Genomic DNA, 20993 nt, shown 5'->3' with positions numbered 1-20993 from the left:
CCCGTCCATCTCGTCGCGGTCTCCACCTCCAGACCGACGCCCACCCCCGCTGCAGCCAATGGTAGGAGGGAGGCGGGGCCATGGGGTGTCCAGAGAAGGGTGGGGCGGAGCCAGAGGTGACAGGGGGCGGGGACGTTGCTCTGGTAGCCAATGCGGGGTGGGACGAGCAGGGGACGGGTCCGGGCGTTTACCCTGCCGCGTGGGCCGGCGCCCGGCGCTGTGGGCCGGTTGTGTCCGCGGACGCTCCGCCCCGACGCCAGTGCCAGGTCTTCTAGTGCCAGGGGTCTCTGCCCCGGACGAACTCAAGGTGTTTCCCCAGGGCTGCTCCAAGACATCTTCCTTGTCCCAGAGCGACTCAGAGTCCATGGCTGCGTGTGCCTGTGTGTGTTCGTGCGCCTGTGTACGTGTGCACGTGTTCGTGTGTGTGCCTGTGTGCGTGTCAGTGTATGCGTCCGTGCACGTGTCTGTGCAGGTGCTGGGGAAGAGGACAAGGTGGGGACTCGCTAGCCCCGGCTTCCCTCCAGGTGTAGGGAATCGTGGTCTTCAGTCCTGGGCCTGCCTTCAGCTCTGGGAGTCTGACCAGGTGAGCGTTCAGCTCCATAAAATCCTTCGTGTGAATGTCCATTTCCTCTTCCCTATCATCAATTTTTTCCCCCTATTGGATCAAAATACAGCAAGGATCATTTGATTTAAAAAATAATAATAATAATTTGATTTGAGAATGGTGATGTGTATGGGCTGTTTTGTTTTATTTTTAATCCTCACTTGAGGACATTTTTGCATTTATCTTCAGATGGAGCAGAAGGGAGAGAGGGAGGAAGAGAGAGAGAGAAATATGGATGTGAGAGAGACACATCGAGTGGTCACCACCCACAGGACCCCAACCGGGGCGGGGACAAACTGCAACCAAGGTACCTGTCCCCAGCGGGGGCGAACAAGGTCTCTCTGGTCCGCCTGCCAACACTCTAACCACTGAGCCAAACCGGCTAGGGCTGGGCTGTTTTTATTTTACCTACTGGTTTGGTTCATCAACTCCGTGGGAGGATGATTGCGTGGGGGAGAGCTCAAGCCCATCCTGGTGAGGGGAGAAGGGGAGATAAGGTCAGAACACCCACAGAGGGCTGTGTCCCTTTGGGGCTCACATCCACCTTGCTGTATGTTGGAGACATCTACAGCTACTTACATTTTCATGATTATTGAGACTGCCTCTAACACCTGGGCTCAATCTCGCTGGGCACTTGGGGGACCATTGTGGAGGACCCACTCACCGGGTCCATCAGGGACAGAGATCTGCCCAGGCTAAAATGCCCCACTGCTGTCCCCAGGCACAGGGTCCCAGCTACCCACAGTAGATGCTGCCACCCATATACATAAGGCAACAAGTGGATCTACTATGTTTATTTTTACTTTTTTGTCTGTATAACCTGTGATTGCCTCTCTGTGTCAGGGTCCTGTGATCATTTATCAAGGGAGAAGAGAGATTTTTATCCTGCCAATTTGTCTGTAACCAGCAGACTCCATCACAACATAAAATATCAGGTCCCCAGAGGAGACCCAATGGGTTGAGATGTGTGAACAGACATGTGCTTTATGAACCTAGGCTTTCTGAATAGGCCTGAGGCACATGGTTCCCATAAGAGACATTCAGTGTTTGTTGCCGGTGCTGGTTAGGAAAGTATTCCTGATGGACAAGAGCTTTCCATTCTCCAGGAGCCAAAGGAAAGTCTTCTAGAGCCTTGCCCATGTGCCAAGAATTATTCCCTAGCTCTGGCTTAGCTGTTAGAGCATTGGCCTGTGGTCCAGAGAGACCCAGGTTCAGTTCCCGCTAAGGGCACATACCTCGGTTGCAGTTTGTCCCCCGCCCCAGTGCAGGAGGCAGCCACTTGATGTGTCCCTTTCACGTCGATATTTTTCTCTCTCTCTTCCTCCCACTCTATCTGAACAAAAATGGAAAAATGTCCTCGAGTGAGGATAAAAAAAAAAAAAGAATTATTTGCCAGCTCTTTCAGAGTTGTTTCTCCTCCACCTTCCAGAGTCAAGTCCCCTGGGTTCATTCTCTCAGGGGTACACCTGGCCCTGCATTCTCTCATTTCTCTGGTGGGTTTCACATGGTGGTGGTAGGGTTCCTGAAACCAGTCCAGGGCTGGTGGGGACTCCCTGGACCTAGAAATGACTGAGAACCACATAAACACTTCCCATATCCTGGCTGGTGCGGCTCAGTGGTTGAGTATCCACCCATGCACCAAGAGGTCACTGGTTCGATTCCCAGTCAGGGCATATGCCCTGTGAGGGGCCCAATCCCCAGTGAGGGGCATGCAGGAGGCAGCCAATCAATGTTCTCTCTCATAGATGTTTCTATCTCTCCCCCGCCCTCTCTCTAACATTAATAAAGAAACAAATAAAAAAAATAAAAAACATTTTCCATGAAAATTAACTCCCTCCTGAGGGGTGGATCCCCCAAAGGCTGTACTACGCACAGGCACAAGGAGCAGGGAACAAAGCAGGCATTGCAGTGGAAAGCTCTAAGCCCACTGTGGGTAAATATATGACTTGTGCAAATTTCACAAACCAATACAACCCTGAGAAGCCCCTGCCAGGGCCACTCCTTCACAGAAGGGGCCTGTCTTCATCGCCTCAGGCTGTCATGCCAAAATGCCTTAGGCATTTTGACCCTTGTGGCCAAATCAGTCTCTGTGGTGGGGCTGTCCGGTACATCGCCTGATGTTGAGCGGTGTCCCTGATCCCTATCCACTAGCTGCCAGCAACACCCTTCCCCCTAGTTGTGACCACTGAAAATGTCTCCAGAATTGCCAGGTATCCCTGGGGCAGGGGTGCAAGATCCCTCCTCCTCCCACACACAGTTGAGTACCACTAGTTTAGAGAAATTTGGTTTCCAGGTGGCAATTCCTCACGTGGAGATGAGAAAAGGGCATGTTCTCCAAGTCAGGCCTTCACCCTGGCAGATCCCATGGGCTCCCTCCGCCACACACCTGGCTGATTGTGACGTTCTCAGTCTCCAACTGGCCCTGCCCTGTGGTGATGTTGGATAGTACTAGAGGAGAGAGGGGAGGAGAGTCTGCTTCGGGCCATGCATACAGCAGAGAGGAGGGACCACGGGGAGAGAGGCATCCTTGGGACTTGAGGGCAAGGTCCAGAGTGGTTTAGGCTTGCATTCGATGGTCAGTGAGAGAGTCTCAGGGCATCTGTGGTTCACCCACTTTAATCTCACAGCAACCAGGAGGGGTGGGAATTGTCATTCCCGATGATACTCTAGCAAAGGCAGGCTCAGAGAAAACATGATGGCCAGAGGTCATGTCAGTGGCTTCCATTGCCAGAGCTGGTCAACACAGCATCACAACCTTGGTTTTGTTGTTTCATTTTTAAGTTGCAGTAAAATATACATAACATACAGTTTACCATTTTACCCACTTTATGTGCACAATTCAGTGGCATTAAGTTCATTCCCATTGTTGCACAATCATCCCCACCATCCATTTCCAGAACTTTGTCATCTTCACTAAACTGAAACTCTGTCCCCCTTAAACACTACTAACTCCCCATCCCCTCTCCTCCAACCTCCATTCTGCTTTCTGTCTCTGAATTTGACTACTCTAGGTACTGTGTATGAATTCATACAGTATTTATCCTTTTGGAACTGGCTTATTTCAGTTACGGTGCCTGCAATGTTCATATATTTGTTAAAAATTTGTTTTTCTTTCTTGATTTTAGAAAGAGAGGAAGGGAGAGGGAGAGAGAGAAACACTGATGAAAGAGAACATCGATCAGCTGCCTCTGGCATGCCCCCACACTGGGGATTTGTCCCACAACCTGGCATGTGCCCTGACCAAGAATCAAACGGATGACTTCTTGGTGTATGGGTTGATGCTCAACCAGAACCACATAGGCTGGGCTGTTCACATATGTTATAACATGTCAGAATTACCTTCCTTCCTAAAGACCCATATATTTCATTATATGTACAGAACCCATTTTGTTTATTCATTCATCTGTGGATGGACATTTGGGTTGTTTCCACCTTTTGGCTATTATGAATAGAGTTGCTATGAACATCAGTGAACAAGTGTCTTTGTAGACATATGTTTTTATTTTCTGGGTATATATGTAGGAGTGGAATTGCTGGGTGGTACAATAACTATGCTTAACTGTTTGAGGGTTTGTTCCCAGTTTGCACTGCAGTTGGTTTCTGTGTGTCACTGTGCAGTGGCCTCTGACCTAGAGCACAGTTGTAGCACCTATGATGGAAGGTGAAGGAGAAAAGGAATGTCTGCCATCTCTGGGTGATATACAAGGGAACTTTTTACATGATGTGAAAATTATATCCCACTTGACTATGGAAAAGCATTTGAGTTTCTTTCTATGATGCTCAAATAAAAATAGACTTAAGAACTAAAAAGGGACTAACTATATTTTCTCCAAAGCCCCAGGCACTTGCACACACCAATGAACTCTTCTTATTTCTCTCTCTGCTGTCAAAAAGTAAATAGAAACTAACAGCTGATCAGACTTTCACACTGGATGTCTATTTGCTGATGACTCACCAAGAATTCACAGCCAAGGTGCCAGTTGTTCTTCCGACATAGGGGGAAAAAAACTATTTTAAGCAAAGCTATAACCTCACGGATGCTCCAGAAAGTACCAGAGCCTTAGGAAAACCATGTAATGTAGATTTTACGCCAGACTTTCGCCCTACCCACCGCCCTGTCCGGGCGCCACCCAACCTCTCGCCCACCAGATGCTACACCCCAAACCCCGCCCAAGTCCCGCCCCCTCAGTCTCGCCCAGTGCAGAGCCTCCATGCCCAGGTGTGTCCGGCCCCAAAGGCTTGCATTCTTCTCAGGCCACCTACTGGCAACTCGCTTCTTCTCTGTCCCCTTTTAGCCCCCACAGACAACCTCCTCATCACTTAGGACAGTTCACACCAGACCAGCCAGTGGAGAAGGTGGAAGGAAGAGCTGGGTTCTAGTGGACACCATCCCTGGCCCTCCAGAAGATTTTTAGAGGACATTTATTAAAGCTGGGGACAGTTCGGCTCGTGTAGCTCACTGGTTGAGTGTCGACCCATGCACCAAGAGGTCACTGGCTCGATTCCCGGTCAGCTCATGCCCAGGTTGTGGCCTGCCCCCCCCAGTGGGGGGGGGCATGCAGGAGGTGGCCAGTTGATGTTCTTTCTCATCAATGTTTCTACCTTTCTCTCCCTCTCTCTCCAAAATCAACAACAACAACAAAATTTTTAAAACGTTAAAAACAAAACAAAACTGGGGACAGTGAAACAAGGAATGGCCTAGGACAGAAGCAACAGGAGAAAGACTAGGTGCATGCCCTGGCCAGTTTGGCTCAGCGGTTGGAGTGTCGGCATGTGGACCAGAGAGTCCCGGGTTCGGTTCCTGCTAGGGGGCATGTATCAAAAAAATAAAAATAAATAAATAAATAAAATAAAAACTTAAAAAAAAAAAGACTAGGTGTGGAAATGAGCCTAGGCTGGGCTGCTTTGGCTCATTCAGAAGTCAGAGAAAAGGGAGCCTTGGGGGTCCCTGATCACTTTGACTCAGCGGTTAGAGCGTTGGCCCACAGACCAAAGGGTTAGAGGTTGGATCCCTGCCCCAGATGTTTCTCTCTCTCTCCCTCCCTTCCATCTTAAAAAAAAAGGAAAAAATATCCTCGAGTGAGAATTAACAACAGAAAAGAAGGGGTGGGTTCTTGAGGACAGGCACAGAAGGCTTGCAATGACCCTTTGGTGTGCAGGCAGTCACTCTAACCACCGAGTCACACTGGCCAAGCAAAAACCATTTACTCTTAAGTGTCCTTGGTTTAGGGAAGATACAATTTTATGATTTACTAAGATGGCTGTAAACTGCTTAGCCATTTAACTATCTCAGTTTCCCTATTCCACTGGTCCTGGCTTACTAGCCTGTCTCTTGCCTGTTTTGGATGAGATTAACATTTAAATTAGTGGACTTTGAGTGAAGCCAATTACTTCGTGGGTGGGCCTCATCTACTCAGTGAAGGCCTGAGTAGAATAAACACTGACCTCTTCCAAGGGAGAATAAACTCTGCCAGTAGAATACAATTCTGTGTCCCCAGCTTGCTGGTCTACCTTCAGGATTTTGGTCTTGCACCTCCAAAGTTGTGTGAGCCTATTCCTTAAAATAAATCACTCTGTATGTATACATCTCCTGTTATTTTGGTTTTTCTGGAGAACCCTGACTAATACAGGGACCAAAGCTGACTTTATTCTGCCCTCAAATCACTAAAGTCTAGTTGGAAGAACAGATGTTAATTGTATAATCACCTACACACACACACAAAAGGTAAGATGTCACTCCTAAGGGTGTTGTAGGAGTCGTCCAGGTCAGGGAAACCCCCATGAGCTGTGACCATCTGATCCCGAGCTTAAGGTCCAACAAGGGGACAAGGGCAGCTGGGGCAGAGCAAGAAAAGATCCCAGAACAGTGGGCTGGAGCAGGGTCTGTGCCCTAGGGCAAGGGAAGGCCAGTGGACAAGGTCAGGGCAAGAGCAAAACCGGGATCAGGGGAAGACAAGGGTCGGGGCAAGCCAAAAGCCACACCAGGTCAAGAGCAGGTGAAAGGCAAGGTCAGGAGCAGAGCTAGAGCCCCAGGACCCCCCAGGCCCCTGGTGTACGCGCAACGCGGCCCCGCCCCCACCCGGCGTCGTCCCGCCCCTCACCCAATCCCTGCACGTCAACCCGGCCCCGCCCCCACGTGACGCAACGCGCCTCGCCCAGTCCCCAGACGTCTCCGCGCCTCCTGAGGCGGGCCCGCAGTCGAACATGGAGGAGCTGCTGAGGCGCGAGTTGGGCTGCAGCTCCGTCCAGGCCACGGGCCACTCGGGGGGCGGGTGCATTAGCCAGGGCCAGAGTTACGACACGGACAGAGGACGAGTGTTTGTGAAAACGAACACCCAGGCGGAGGTCAGGGCTGCCGCGAGCCGGGCGGGACGAGAGGGCGGAGGGCCGGCGGCGGGGTCCGCGATTCGGGCCTGGGGTCCGGGGTGGGAGGCTGGAGGGCGGGGCACCGGCTGAGGTCCGGCGGGCGGGGCTGTCACAGCCCGTGGCCGCCGGGCGGTGGCCCTGGGTGACCCGGCCTTACCGTCGGGCCGTGCCCTCGCTTTCTGGGGTCGGCAGCGCAGGCCCAGCCCCGTGTCGCCGCTTCAGCCCAGGGAGGTGGGGGGTGGGCCCGGCCGGCGAGCCTCCCTGCGCGGCGTGGACCGGGAGCGCCCAGTTGTCTCCGCGATGGGCCGGGCGCGCTGTGAACGCTGACGGGGAGCAGGAGCCTCATGCCGGGGCCTCCTTTGAACTTCCAGAGATCACAGCCGTTTCTGAGTTGTTGAAAATAGCTTAGCCGCTGCCTCCGTCAGTTTGGGCTGCTGTGACCACACAGGCCGGGCGGCCTGAACGACAGACATTGATTTCTCCCATTTTGGAGTCTGGAAGCCCAAGCTCAGAGCGCTGGCAGTATCGGGGTCCGGTGAGAGCCAGGTCGCGCGCGGGCTGCACCCCGTGTCCTAATCACCTCCCCAGGCCCCACCTCCTGATACCATCACGTTGGGGCTTAGGTTTCAGCATAGAAATTGGGGGGGGGCAGAGTACTCAGTTCCTTGCAGCCTCCATTCTGTTTGTACATGAACTCTGTTCTCAAGGGTCCTGTAGAAAACAGGTGAGCCCCACTGCTAAAGCTGTTGCTCCTGGTTGTCGGTGTCCCTTTTCCCGGTTTAGGTGGGTCACTGCATTTACTGGTAGCTAGAAGGCCCAGCCTGGCTCCAGTGGGCAATGAACAGGAGTGGGTGATGCCTGGTTTCAAATGAGGCTGAGGTGCTTACCCCGGACCAAGTCCTATAGGTCACATACCATGGCGGTGCGTTTATCCTTGCCTTAGAAATCTTTCTTGCAGTCATTTTCATTTCCTTCTCATCTTCCACAACGATGTGCCACGAACTCTCTCTGTAATGCTGTTCTCGGAACCAGCGTCGTTCTCCAGAGCTCAGCCGTGTCATCCTGTACACATCCTCTTTTGTAGGAACTTGTCAGCTGTTCATCCTTGAAGTTACCCTGTTACATCGATTTACCCCAAGCAGTTCTTTTTTTTTTTTTTCTCCTCACCCGAGGACATTTTTAAATTTTTTTTGTTCAGATAGAACGGGAGGGAGAGAGAGGAAGAGAGAAAAAGAGAGAAACATCGTCGCGAAAGGTACACATCAAGTGGCTGCCACCCGCACGACCTAACCAGGGCCGGGGACAAACTGCAGCCGAGGTACGCGCCCTTTGCGGGAAGGAACCCGACGCTCCAACCACTGAGCCAAACCAGCCAGGGCCCAAGCAGTTCTAATGTAGCAAGAGAGAGAGAGAGAAACATCGGTGTGAGGGAGAAACAGGGATCAGTTGCCTTTCATAAGTTCCCTGACCAGAGATCAAACCCTCAACCCAGGTTTGTGCCCTGACCAGGAATTGAACCAGAAAACTTTTTGGTGCATCAGACAACTCTCAACCAACAGCCATTCCAGCCCAGCCAGCGTTCCTTATTTTCTACTGCAGGGCTTCTCTGGGTATTTTTTCCTCTTGTGTGGTATCCATCTTTTTCATGTCTTTATTTCCACCTTCCTTGGCATTTGTAATAAGTGAAAACTTGGTATTGATTACAGGGGAAGCAAATATTTTCTGTTGACTACGATGAGACTACTAGTGATGCTTTTTAAACATTGTTTTGCTGCTATTTCTTTGGGTTCTTTTTATTTTGGCATCAAAGTCCATTCTCTTGGTGCTTTATTAATTCTTCTTTTGCTAATCAGTTCTTTCCAGTTGTTCGGTAGATAGTTCCAAACTTGTCATTTTCCAGCTTGCTTTGGCATATACTGTGTGAGTTTTGCAAATGTACTGGTCATAGCATAAACATATGTTGTTTGGATGGAAAATAGGACTCTTTATGCTTTACTTTTTGTTTATTTTTCTCTTTATTGATTTTTAGAGAGAGAGGAAGAGAGAGGGAGAGAGAATATCAGTTGGCCGCCTCCTACATGCCCCCTACTGGGATCGGGCCCACAACCTGGGCATGTGCCCTGACTGGGAATTGAACTGGACCACTGAGCCACACCAGCTGGGCTATGCTTTACTTTTTAAGGGGTGAAAATGTCTTCTTCCAGGCTTCTAAAAAAAGACTTCTTGGCTGGTCTTCCGTTATTCTTTTCATCCCCCCACCCTTGCAATCGACTTCGTCTAACTGGTTTTACCTCTTTATTATTCTTTTTTTTTTTTTTTTTTTTTTTTTTTATCCTCACCCGAGGACATTTTTCCATTTTTTGTTCAGGTAGAGTGGGAGGGAGAGAGAGGGAGAGAGAGAGAGGGAAACATCGACGTGAAGGGACACATCGAGTGGCTGCCACCCGCACGACCAACCAGGGCCGGGGACAAACTGCAACCGAGGTACGTGCCCTTAGCGGGAACTGAACCCGGGTCTCTCCGGACCGCAGGCCGACGCTCTAACCGCTGAGCCAAACCGGCCAGGGCCTCTTTATTATTCTTATCTGTCTTTTGCATACTTGTGTAATTGGTTTTCCCTCCCTTAAGATCTAGATTTGTTGTAGCACTAGCCCTAACCGTTGCTTACTTTTACCTTGGTTCAGCTCTAGAGTAGCAGTGTTTTTAGGTTTAGTTAGACACTTAAGACCACGTGGCAGTGGATAGTTCCGTGAGGGAGCCTTGGGTTCACCTCTCCCTGCATTTAAAAAAAAAATCTATCCCCAGTTGTTATCAGTATGGCTCAAATAAACTCATAAAAAGTTATCCCTTACCTTACTCTTCGACAAAATACAGCTAGGGTCCATTCATTTTATCTTCTGAAGAGAATGCTCTGAAAAGTCTCCTTAAGACATAGTTCTTTTTTATTTATTTTTTTATTGATTTGCGAGAGAAGAAGGGAGAGAGAAACATCAATTTGTTGTTCCATTTATGCATTCATTGATTGATTCTTGTGTGTGCCCTGACCGGGGATCAAACCCGAAATCTTGGTGTATAGGGACGACACTCTAACCAATTGAGCTACCTGGCCAGGGCAAGATACAGTTTTTATCTTTCTTCTTGGTGACTATAACTTTTGAAGGTAGTATAATAATAATATTTATATAGTGTTTAGAATGGATTATGTAAGTGTTAGCTGCTAACTTAGTTAATCATGGCCGCAAGCCCATGCTATTTGTATTACTATTAACCCCATTTTACAGAAGAGAAAACTGAGACCCAGAGAGCTTAAGTAACTTGCCCAAGGCCACAGAATTAGTAACTATGAGAATATGTAGAGGAATGTCCATGGCAGCACTGTTTGTAGTAGTCCCAAACTGGAAGCCCAGCTGTCCATCAGCAGGAGACAGGATGGACACATTTTGGAACATTCTCACAGCAGAGTTCTGAAGTACAGCAGTGAGAATAAGCTCTGACTATCTATTACCAAAGTAGGAGATGAAACAAAGAAGCCAGATCATCTGCCTCTGTGTGTGGAATGACAAAGCAGACAAAACAGTCTGCGGGGTGGGGACAGCAGCGGCTGGGGGAGGAGAAGAGCCTCTGGACGGTAATGTCCAGTCTCCATCAGTGCTGCAGTCACGCGGATGTGCTGACTGTGAGAATCAGTTTTGGACGCTTCTGAGTTGTAGACTTTACTGCATGTACTTCTGTAGCATTTTTACTTACAAAATATTTTAAAGGAGAGGAATTGTTTAGTCTGGGAAGTTAGGGAAGATTTCTGAGAAGTCAGACTCATAATTGAGTTGAAATCTGAAGCATGATGAGTAAGGAGCTGACTTGGCAAAAGCTGGAGCATAGTGTTCCAAGTAGAGGTGACACGGTGTGTAGAGGCTTTGGGGCTGAAGAAAGCAGGGGATCTTCGAGAAACTAAGAGAAGGCTGTAATCCAGGAGCACAGAGCGGGTATGTGTGTATGTATGTAAGTGTAAGGGGTGAGCCCAGGTAGGGGCCCTGGATGAGGGCGGGAAAGTGGGCAGGGTCAGACCCTGTGGGACCACATACATGCAGGATGAAGGCAGAGTTGGTAGCTCCAGGGTGTGTTCCCAGGTGGGATTTACCTTCTGTATTAATTGCTACAGTTTGGTGAGCAGAGAGACCAGGTGGATGATGGTCATTGTAGGGGGAACAAGGGCTTTTGGGCTAGGATGGGAATGGTGTTCAAGATGCAACAGTTTCCAGTGCTAGGTAGGAGGTGTCATAGAACTTGGTGGTTCATTCAGGTGAAAAGTGATGTCAGGTTCCTGGCATATGCAGATGGGGTCATCTGAACCTGAGGGGCCAGGTGGTGTTACCAAGCAAGGACTCGCTGATGATGTGTGTAGAGGTCAATGCTATGACATTGGCTTTTGGGAAAAGAAAAGGGCTTTTTGCAAAGTCGAGGAGACAGGAGATTACGGGTTTGGGTGAAATTTAAGGAGTTAAGGAAGGAGGGGCTGGTATGTGAAAGGGTTGGCGGAGCAGGTTTCAGTGGCGGCTTCAGCACTGGATCCTCCTGGACAGTGGACCAGTGACAGTTCCATTCAAGTCCCAGCTTTTTGGTTCCCTGAGGGAAGGGGGTGGGGGAGTATGAGGGATCGTGAAACTTTGGTTCCAGGTATTGAAGGTCAAATTTCTCTTCTCTGAGCATACTTTAGCATGACATACAGTTTTGTTCTGTTGCTGTTGAAAACCAACTCAGTATCTTGTAAGAAACAGGGTAAGGCCAGAAAGCTGGTTCTGTGATTGTAGTGGGACAGAATTGTGGTTGAGGTACTACCACAGTCCAGCTCTGTACCAGTTATTTAATGGAATGTTAATAGTTGCCTCCTCCCTCTGCAGAGAGCTTGGATTCAACGATAGCATAAAAATATAGTACAACGCTCGGCCGGGGTGGCATCGACCCATGCACCAAGAAGTCGCCAGTTTGATTCCCAGTCAGGGCACATGCACAAGTTGTGGGCCTGATCCCTAGTGGGGGGCATGCAGGAGGTGGCCAATCGATGTTCTTTCTCATTTATGTTTCTATCTCCCTCTCCCTCTCTCTCCAAAATCAATAAAGAAAAAAAAAATATATAGTACAGTGCTAGAAAGTACAATCCTTACTCCTGTGCATCTTCAGAATGTGTAATCTACTCTACTGAAAAGCCAAAAAAAACTATTTATTTTACTCTGCAGTCAGGGTAGCCTTGATTTAAAATTAGCCCTGGCCAGTTTGGCTCAGCGGTTAGAGTGTCGGCCTGCGGTCTGGAGAGACCCGGGTTCGGTTCCCGCTAAGGGCATGTACTTCGGTTGGCAGCCACTCGATGTGTCCCTTCACGTCAATGTTTCTCTCTCTCTCTCCCTTCCTCTCTCCCCCTCCCATTCTATCTGTACAAAAAATGGAAAAATACCCTCGGGTGAGGATTAAAAAAATAAATAAATAAAATAAAATAAAATTGTAATGCCCGTCCTGGCCGGTTTGGCTCAGCGGTTAGAGCGTCGGCCTGTGGTCTGGAGAGCCCTGGGTTTGGTTCCCGCTAAGGGCACGTACCTCGGTTGCAGTTTGTCCCTGGCCCTGGTTGGGTCGTGTGGGTGGCAACCACTTGATGTGTCCCTTTCACGTCGATGTTTCTCTCTCTCTCTCCCTCCCACTCTATCTGAACAAAATATAGAAAAATGTCCTTGGGTGACGATAAAAAAAATTAAAATAAAATAAAATAAAATTGTAATGCCCGAGAAAACATGTCTACATAGAACTTTTCCAGAAGTGATCTCACTCTCTCTCCTCTTTCCCCTCCACCATTAATTTTTCTGATAGGCTAAAAGAATGTTTGAGGGTGAGATGGCAAGTTTAACTGCAATCCTGAAAACAGACACAGTTAAAGTACCCAAACCCATCAAGGTTCTTGATGCCCCGGGAGGTGGCAGTATGCTAGTGATGGAGCACTTGGACATGAGGTATCTGAGCAGGTACGTCTTGGCACCTTCCCCTCTGGTTGGCTTTGATTTTCTTCTGAGTGGTTCCTGCATACCTGAAGCTTGTATTTGGGGTATAATTTTGGGAGATGTGATATAAGAATCCCTCTACCCCACACATCATGGATTCTGCAGAATGAGTAGCATATACTCTGCAAGCCAAAGGCAAACAGGAAAGGAATCTCTCGAGGTGAGATGCTAACAGAGGACTTGGCTTCAAGCTCAGATAAGTCTGGGAAAGACCCTCAAATAATGAGGGCCCATCATCTCCCTCTTGCTTCACCAGAACCGACTTTATATCGTCAAAATGTTTGACCTACTTTATGTGGCCTGAGACGGTTCAGATGGATGCATTATCCGCATCTGTCACACGCTGAGTTGCTGCCTGTTGGTTTCACAGTCATGCTGCAAAGCTCGGAGCCCAGCTAGCAGATCTGCACCTAGAGAACAAGAAGCTTGGAGAGGCGCTACAGAAGGAGGCCGGCAGAGTGGGTACGGCATTTTGTTAGCAAGAGGGACCCTGCCAGGAGGAGGACATTGGGATCTTACGGGTGTCTGTGTGAGGTTATGCCACAGCCATATGAGTGAGGGTCAGACCTGTGTTGATGCCAAAGGAAAGGAATGTCACTCCCAAGATGCATGTTTGGGGTACAGTGAACACTGACTGCAGTTAGTGTACTGCACCACAAATGCATTTGGAAGACAGGGAATCTTTACTGGACTCAAAACCCCATCAATATTATGGTTCCTTTTACCTCTCGTCCCCAGAAGAAAGTCTGTTGAAGTTTCTCTGGCTTTCCATGCAGTACCTTTTCTCCTAAGACAAAGTACAGCGAGGCTCACGATGATAGCCTCACACCTGACCTTCATAGAGCTGAGTGTGCTGTTAGCACTGGGTGTCTTCCAGTATTGTCATCCTTGGACATTTGATAATTCCTGTGTAGCCCAGATGGTAACTGCTAAACAGTAGCTCACCCCAGAAACAGATGGCAGAGAATCTGCTGTGCTAAACAGATCCTGTCAGAACCAGTACTGTGGAAATCCACTGCTCTAGACAGACAGATCCCCTCAGACTCCTGTCCTGTGAGAATACACTGTGGGGGACAGATTCTGTCAGACTTGTTACCTGTAAGAATATGCTCTGGACAGACAGATCCTGTCAGACTTCAGTCCTGTGAGAAGCTATGTGGGAGACAGACGGATCCTGTTAGTCAACCCGTTCTCTCCCTTCCAAACCACAGGTACTGGTTAGGATTTGTTTTGCATTTGGGGAGCTGCAAAGGAGGAGACCATTTCAAAGCACAGCAGTTTGTCACAAATGGCAAATGCTGAGCTGGCCACTGCAAGCTGTTCTGTCCCGAGCATCCTCTGGGCATCTTCTGGTGTTGCTCCTGGAAAACTGAGTGTCCTAGCCCTGGCCAGTTTGGCTCAGCGGTTGAGCATCGGCCTGCGGACCAGAGAGTCCTGGGTTTGGTTCCTGCTAGGGGCACATACCACAAAACAAACAAACAAACAAACAAACAAACTGAGTGTCCTTGGTTGCTGAGTGTGATGGAACAGGCTCGGGTCCTTGGTCCTGAGGGCTGGTGGAGACCAGTGCACTTGCTTGTCTCTGGGAACCCGAGGTAGAGGAGGTAGGCTGACATCAGGTCTCAAGCTACTCTGAGCTCCTAGAGCAGGACCCAGGGAGCAAGGCAACTAGTCGTGTCCTGTTTTTCTTTTGCTTTCAAGGGAGAGGAGGTGGGCAGGCAGAACGGCCCTTCATAGACCAGTTTGGGTTTGACGTGGTGACGTGCTGTGGATATCTCCCCCAGGTGAGCAACGCCAGCATTCTGGCTCTATTTTCCACTCAGGATAGCTGTTCAGAAACAGCTGGGGAAAGCACACCCTCCCCCCTTTTTGGGTTAAATTTAATAAATCTTTGCTCCCTTTCTTTCTTTGCTAATTTTCAAGAGGTTGACATGAGCTTCTGGCTCTATTTTCCACTCAGGATAGCTGTTCAGAAACAGCTGGGGAAAGCACACCCTCCCCCCTTTTTTTGTTAAATTTAATAAATCTTTGCTCCCTTTCTTTCTTTGCTAATTTTCAAGAGGTTGACATGAGCTTTACTCCCTCATGTGCTAGGTAAGCTCAGAGAAACAGAGAAGGCCAGCAAGTTAGGATGCTGGATTTCAAGGTGGGTAAAAATTAGAAATTTTAGAAGTGTTTTATTTTAAACAGTGAGCTCTCAAAGATAGCAAAATGAAAAGGGATTGTTACTTTGTTTTCTGATTTTACGGTTGGCTCCCCTGGGAATTTGACACCCAGCACATGCAGAGTTGTTAGGACAGTGGCTGTGCTCTCAGCAAAAAGTGGGTGGCTTCTTGGAAGGACTCTACTGTAGAAAACTTTTGGGATTTCCTGGTGGGCATACGGGTGCAGGAGACACTATTCAGATTTTGAGATGTTTCGAATCTTGATCGGGAACCTGTTTGGGGTGGTGAGTGGCTGGCAGCTACGCCTTCTGTTCCGGGCTGCTCGGGGGGTTTCAGTGGGCTCTGCTCCTTTCTCTCCCACCTGTAACTTGCTGGCTGCGAGTGTGCACATGTGCACATGTGAGAGTGCCTTTGTGTGAGAGTACAGGAGTGTGTGCACGCCTTTGAGAGAGTGCGTTTGTGTGTGTGTGATGTTCTGTCATTGCACATCACATACTGCCCTGTGCTATTCTACCCTTGTGTGTGTCTGTCTTGCTTCCCTCCTGGATGGTCAGCACCTGCGGCCTGGACATCCTCTCTCAGTGGTCTTTTTAACAGGGCTCCACGTGACTTCCCACGTTACCAGTCTGGAGAGGGCAGTGCTAGCTGCTTGGGAGGGGCTGACGAGGGGTCCTCTATGGCCAGATGGATGGACAGAAATGAGCCACAGGGTCAGAAAAGGTCAGCGTGCTCTGGCCTCTTTGCTCCTGTGTGAGTATAGACGGAAAGAAAACGTCCTAGAGCTCTTCAGAGTGGACCTGTTGCTCTGCACTGGGAAGGGTCCCCTTCCCACTGCTCCTGGGACAGGCTTTAAGGTCCCACCACATGCACGAGGCCCCATGCTGCCCCACCAGCTCCCACCCCTTCAAACGTGTCCCTGTAGTGGTGTCTGCGACAGTTAGCCCTTTCCACTTTGGGGCACCTCCTTCAGCTCTGGCATGTCCCTCTGAGCTCTGCTTTCTCCTTGTTATTACCTGTGCAGGTGAATGACTGGCAGAAGGACTGGGTCGCATTCTATGCCCAGCAGCGCATTCAGCCTCAGATGGACATGGTAGAGAAGGGGTCTGGAGACAGAGAGGCCCTTGAGCTCTGGTCTGCTCTGCAGGTAAGCAGAACCCCACCGTGCCCTGTGCCCACCATGCCCTGCAGCCCCAGTAGGGAGAGGTGCCAAGTCAGGTACAGCACTGTGAGTATGGGTGTGGATAGGAGGCGGTGGGGCTGGCCAGTAGGACGGCTGTTGGTGTTCCTGCATCTTGCCTGAACCGTGCATGGCCATGAGCGTCTGCATGCTCTTCGATTGGGCCGGTGGAGCCACATGGGAAGAGCATGTGCATCTCTCGCATGCGTTACTTGCTTTGCTGAGGCTGCATTTCCTCTCTGCAGTTGAAGATCCCTGACCTGTTCCTTGATCTGGACATCGTCCCAGCCCTGCTGCACGGAGACCTTTGGGGAGGAAACGTTGCAGAGGATTCCTCTGGGCCCATCATTTTTGACCCGGCTTCTTTCTATGGCCACTCGGAATATGAGCTGGCAATAGCCGGCATGTTTGGGGGCTTTAGTAGCACCTTCTACTCTGCCTACCACAACAAGATCCCCAAGGCCCCTGGGTTTGAGAAGCGCCTGAAGCTGTATCAGCTCTTCCACTATTTGAACCACTGGAATCATTTCGGATCAGGGTATAGAGGGTCCTCCCTCAATATCATGAGGAATCTCATCAAGTGAGTTTGCTCTCTTCTGGAAGGAGGCCTGTGTAGGAGTCTGTTGGGCCTCGAGTTCAGGTGTACCAGCGCCTAACCAGATGCCTGTGGCCTGCCCCTCTTGCTTCTCCACAGTCCTCTTCGTCAGGGGTTTTTCTCCATTTCTCCACGCAGCTGGAATAGCTTCAGACCAACTTTCTAAGCCTTGAAAAGTATGTAATATCACAGAAGAAAGGTATTGTCATCCGTCATCCTAAAGTTGTACATTTCATTAGACTTTGTAGCTGGATAAACCATACTAGCAATGTGATGTGAACAGAGGGACCTGTGGAGCTTGGGCTAGGTTGAACCATGCAGCTGCCCCAGAGGTAGAGAAGGGAAGTGGCCAGTGCCCACGCACGGCTGCCGAGGGCCCCTTTCCATCACCCTTCCTGTCTCGTCTCCAGGTATGGCTCTCACGTTCAGGGTGATGCTGCTCGATGGCTAAGGCTTGGGTCTAGGCATGAAACTGTCCTACTAGGAGCATCTTAATGGACCATTTCCTAAGTTGAGCACATTCCCTTTGTTTTCTGTGTGACCTCTGGACCAGCCGCAGGCTGAGCAGGTCTGGAAATGATTTGGGGAGTGACCAAACTGCCAGCTTCAGGGAGTCCTCAGTAGATTTAGGAGCCACTGAATAGCTCCTCTTCGCACCCCATCTTGTCTGGCTTCCTCAGCTTGCCGAGTTGCCCTTCCTTTGTACCTGATAAAGCCAGCCCTAAGCCAGTGTTCTCCCTCCTTTCGTCTTGAGTGATGAGGAACATTCACAAATGGCATTGATGCTGATAAATCCTTTTGCATAAACTTTTCAGTGGTTTCAATGATGCAAGAGACTACTTCCCTCATTTAAATCATAATTCATTGTTTTCCTAGCTCTTTGCCAAGAAACCTTTGTAATGTGTTATTATAATAAATTGTTTCTTAAAAGAGCAATTTTTTCCCTTGACTTTGTTGAATAAGAGAATGGCTTCAAAATAAGGGCTGAGGACTCTCATATTTGCCTTACTGCAGTTTAACTGCTGCTTGTGGTCACCCTGAGATACAGTAAATGCTGGAAAGCAACTGTTGAACTGCATTTTGTGAAGAATCTGTGGCCACCCACTGGGTCTGGGCTGGGCCTAGGGTGGGGCGGGAACCAGCAGGGTCAGGACACCAGTGGACTGGAGGCGGTCGGAGAGGATGGATTCATTTTCCTATTTCTGTGCAGAGGTTGAGGTCCCTCGGTGTAGTTCAGAAGCAGAATGATGCCTTCAGAGTTCTGGTTTTAGTGGGAAGTGGGAGAGGACTGACTTTTAAGAGCTTGTGGTTATCGGGCTTTGAAACCTAGTAATTCCTAGACGACCGTGTGCCAGGGTTTTAGCTTATTTTTTTCGATCCTGGGGAAACAAATAACTGTCTCTGAGGGAAAGGGTGCCCAAGTCAGCTTCCTCATGATGGCACGTATGCTGTTGTATCATTAACACAAACCTGCTTCTCAGAACAGTTTGGTTTTGGGGGTACCCAGACCTGAGGTCTTCCACAAAGATAATTATCCTGCAACTGAAACCGTTTTGGGGGGTATGGCTCAGGGCTTCTCTTTCTCTTCTGTGGTTAATCAGGCAGGAGCAGAAAGGTCAGTGGGTAGACGCTACATAGAATGTGTGTTTATTTAGATAGGAGATTTTTTTTTTTTTAAGTCCTTACCCGAGGATATTTCTTCATTGATTTTCAGACAGAGTGGGAGAGAGAGACATCGATGTGAGAGAGACACATCGATTGGTTGCCTCCCGCACGACCTCAACCAGGTCTGAGGATCGAAGTGCAACTGAGGTACGTGCCCTTGACTGGAATCGAACCCACAACTCTTCAGTCCACAGGCCGACACTCTAACCACTGAACCAAACTGGCCAGGGCAGATAGAAGATCTTAAAAGAAGAGTGTGCGTGTAATTCGTGGAACCATCGAGTAGACGAGTGCCCAGACTGGTGTTTTGGGACCCACAGTCAGTGGTGAGAGGAAGGGTCGCCTTCTGGTGCCCTGTGGAGGTGGAGTGGAGTTGCTTACAGGCCCCTCTGGGTTCCGAGAGGCTGAGGAAGGGAGGCAGCCTCCCCTGCTGCCTGGTCACCGGAGGAAGTGACAGGCCACTGGGCTGTCAGACCAGGAGGATGGCCCAGACCTCCTGAGAGAAGCCTCGTGGATGCTGTACCAGGTGCAGGGAGTGGCTGGTCCAGCCCCATAGCAGCCTCCTCGGGCCAGACGTCACTTCGTGGCAGCACAGCCTTACCAGGAATGAGAGCTGGGGCCTGAGCGTCCCCGAACGTGCACAGGACACTTCAGTCTTCTGGAGGGAGACAGTCAGCGCTGGTGCGGCCCCTCAGGAGACCCCTGATGAGGATAGCCAGCGGGGGGTTGGAGGAGTGCCCCCCAACCCCTGCAGGCGTGCGGCACAGCTGACCAACGGCTTCGCGGGTTTCCCGGCTCGTGATGCTGCTGTATTTGTCAGCTTTTCAAACTTTGAGCAATTTGCTGTGATTGCTCATCCAAAAATATTTACTTTTGTGCCTAATTTTATATTCATAACAAAATATTAAATGCCTCTGGCCCAGAGGCCTCGGGCCCACCCAGAGTTGCTCTTTGTGGATTGTCTTTCCCCGAAAGCTTTCTGGGCTTCTGAGCTGGCTAGCCTGACACAGATGGGGGTGTGATCTAGAGACAGCATTGCAAGGGACAGTTGTGTGACTTGTGTCCTGACAGGAGCCTCCTGTCCTTGCAGAGCAGCCTGCAGAATCTGAACTGGGGCAGGTTTGGCTAGACCCATGGGGATGGGCTGTGGGTACGGCTCCTTGGTCAGGGAGAAGAGACAGAGAGGCTCGTGCTCTTCGGGGCAGCCGTGAGCATCTCAGGAGGCCTCCAGGACAGGAGGTCCAGGGAGATGGCCACGGCCCCGAGCACCCATCCAGGTCCCTCAGGTCTCATCGAGGTACAGTTGTACTTTCTTTTTTTTCCTTTTTAAAATATTTTTTCTTTATTGATTTTAGAGAGAAGAAGGGAGAAGGAGAGAAAGAGAGAAATATCAATTGGCCGCCTCCTGCCTGCCCCCCACTGGGGATCAGGCCCACACCCTGGGCATGTGCCCTGACCGGGCCTTGAGCCTGCGACCTCTTGGTGCAGGGTCGACGCTCAACCACTGAGCCACACCGGCTGGGCCAATTGTACTCATTTCTTATTGAACACGGGACTATTGTATCAAAATACCTCACTACCTGCTACTGTTGGGGTATCAACCTTTCCACAGAAGCGTGTCTCTAGATAACTGAAGTTCAGCTTTCCACCCCAAAGCTGTGAACCCAAAACAGGCTTTCCTGCCTTGAACAGATGACACCCATGTACTTTAATGCCTTCGTGATAGAGTCACCACACTGCTACCCACCTGTCTTTGTCCTTTCTGGGGCCTTGGGTGTAGGGGGCTGAGCCATCCTTTTCAGTTCACGGCATATCACTATTATTAAAGTTTCGTGTGAGACTGTTGTTTTTTTCCACTCATTTCCCTTTATCCCCAAATCCTGCTCACTTTTCCCTCCTTTGGATCTAACTTGCTGCTTCTGAAATGCCAGGAAACCATGGAACCAATGCAGCCTCAAACAGAACGAGGGTGAGGCCTGGAAGGCTCTCGAGAGGCAATGTGTGTAGCTTACGGGCTGGCTTTTTGAGATCCCTTAGGCTCATTCTAGGTTTGTGACTCAGAACATGGGCTGAGACAACGGAAAGAGCTCGTGAGCCCGGGGGAGTGCCCTCCGCGTGAGAAGCCGAGGTTCCGAGAGGGCCACGTGTGGCTGTGTTCAGCCGCCTGTGGGGGACCCGTTCAGTCTGCTGTGCGTCTGATGTCTGCAGGGCAATGTGAAGGGACTCCCAGGAACTGTCAAGGCGAGTGGGACTCTTTCTGGGTGGTGTTTGGCATACTTTGGAATTCAGAGGGAAGCTAATTACAGCCAAAATAAGAGGAAAATTCAAGTTTGGAAAGAAGTGGAATTCACTGCAGTGCTTCAACCCCTGGAAGAAG

At 49.8% G+C, this 20993-nt stretch overlaps 1 protein-coding gene across 3 annotated transcripts; it reads left to right on the top strand.

Annotated features, from left to right (window-relative positions):
* The first annotated feature begins 6778 nt into the window (after positions 1-6778).
* LOC118634349 (fructosamine 3 kinase related protein) lies at positions 6779-18607 on the top strand. 3 transcript variants are annotated; one of them, XM_036268809.1, is made up of 7 exons: positions 6789-6949; positions 12827-12978; positions 13385-13476; positions 14716-14798; positions 16201-16323; positions 16602-16936; positions 17051-18607. In XM_036268809.1, exons 1-7 carry the CDS (start codon positions 6809-6811, stop codon positions 17115-17117), a joined length of 993 nt encoding a protein of 330 aa, XP_036124702.1. In that variant the 5' UTR covers positions 6789-6808; the 3' UTR covers positions 17118-18607. The 3 variants fall into 3 exon arrangements, with proteins under 3 accessions (XP_036124704.1, XP_036124702.1, XP_036124705.1); XM_036268812.1 differs by lacking the exon at positions 6789-6949 and adding an exon at positions 10855-10953; XM_036268811.1 differs by having other exon boundaries at positions 6779-6949; positions 16602-18607.
* Positions 18608-20993: the final 2386 nt, after the last annotated feature.

Source organism: Molossus molossus, unplaced genomic scaffold (genome assembly GCF_014108415.1).
Source record: "Molossus molossus isolate mMolMol1 unplaced genomic scaffold, mMolMol1.p scaffold_m16_p_19, whole genome shotgun sequence".
Classification (NCBI taxonomy): domain Eukaryota; kingdom Metazoa; phylum Chordata; class Mammalia; order Chiroptera; family Molossidae; genus Molossus; species Molossus molossus.
This window is presented reverse-complemented; position numbering and strand designations above follow the sequence as displayed.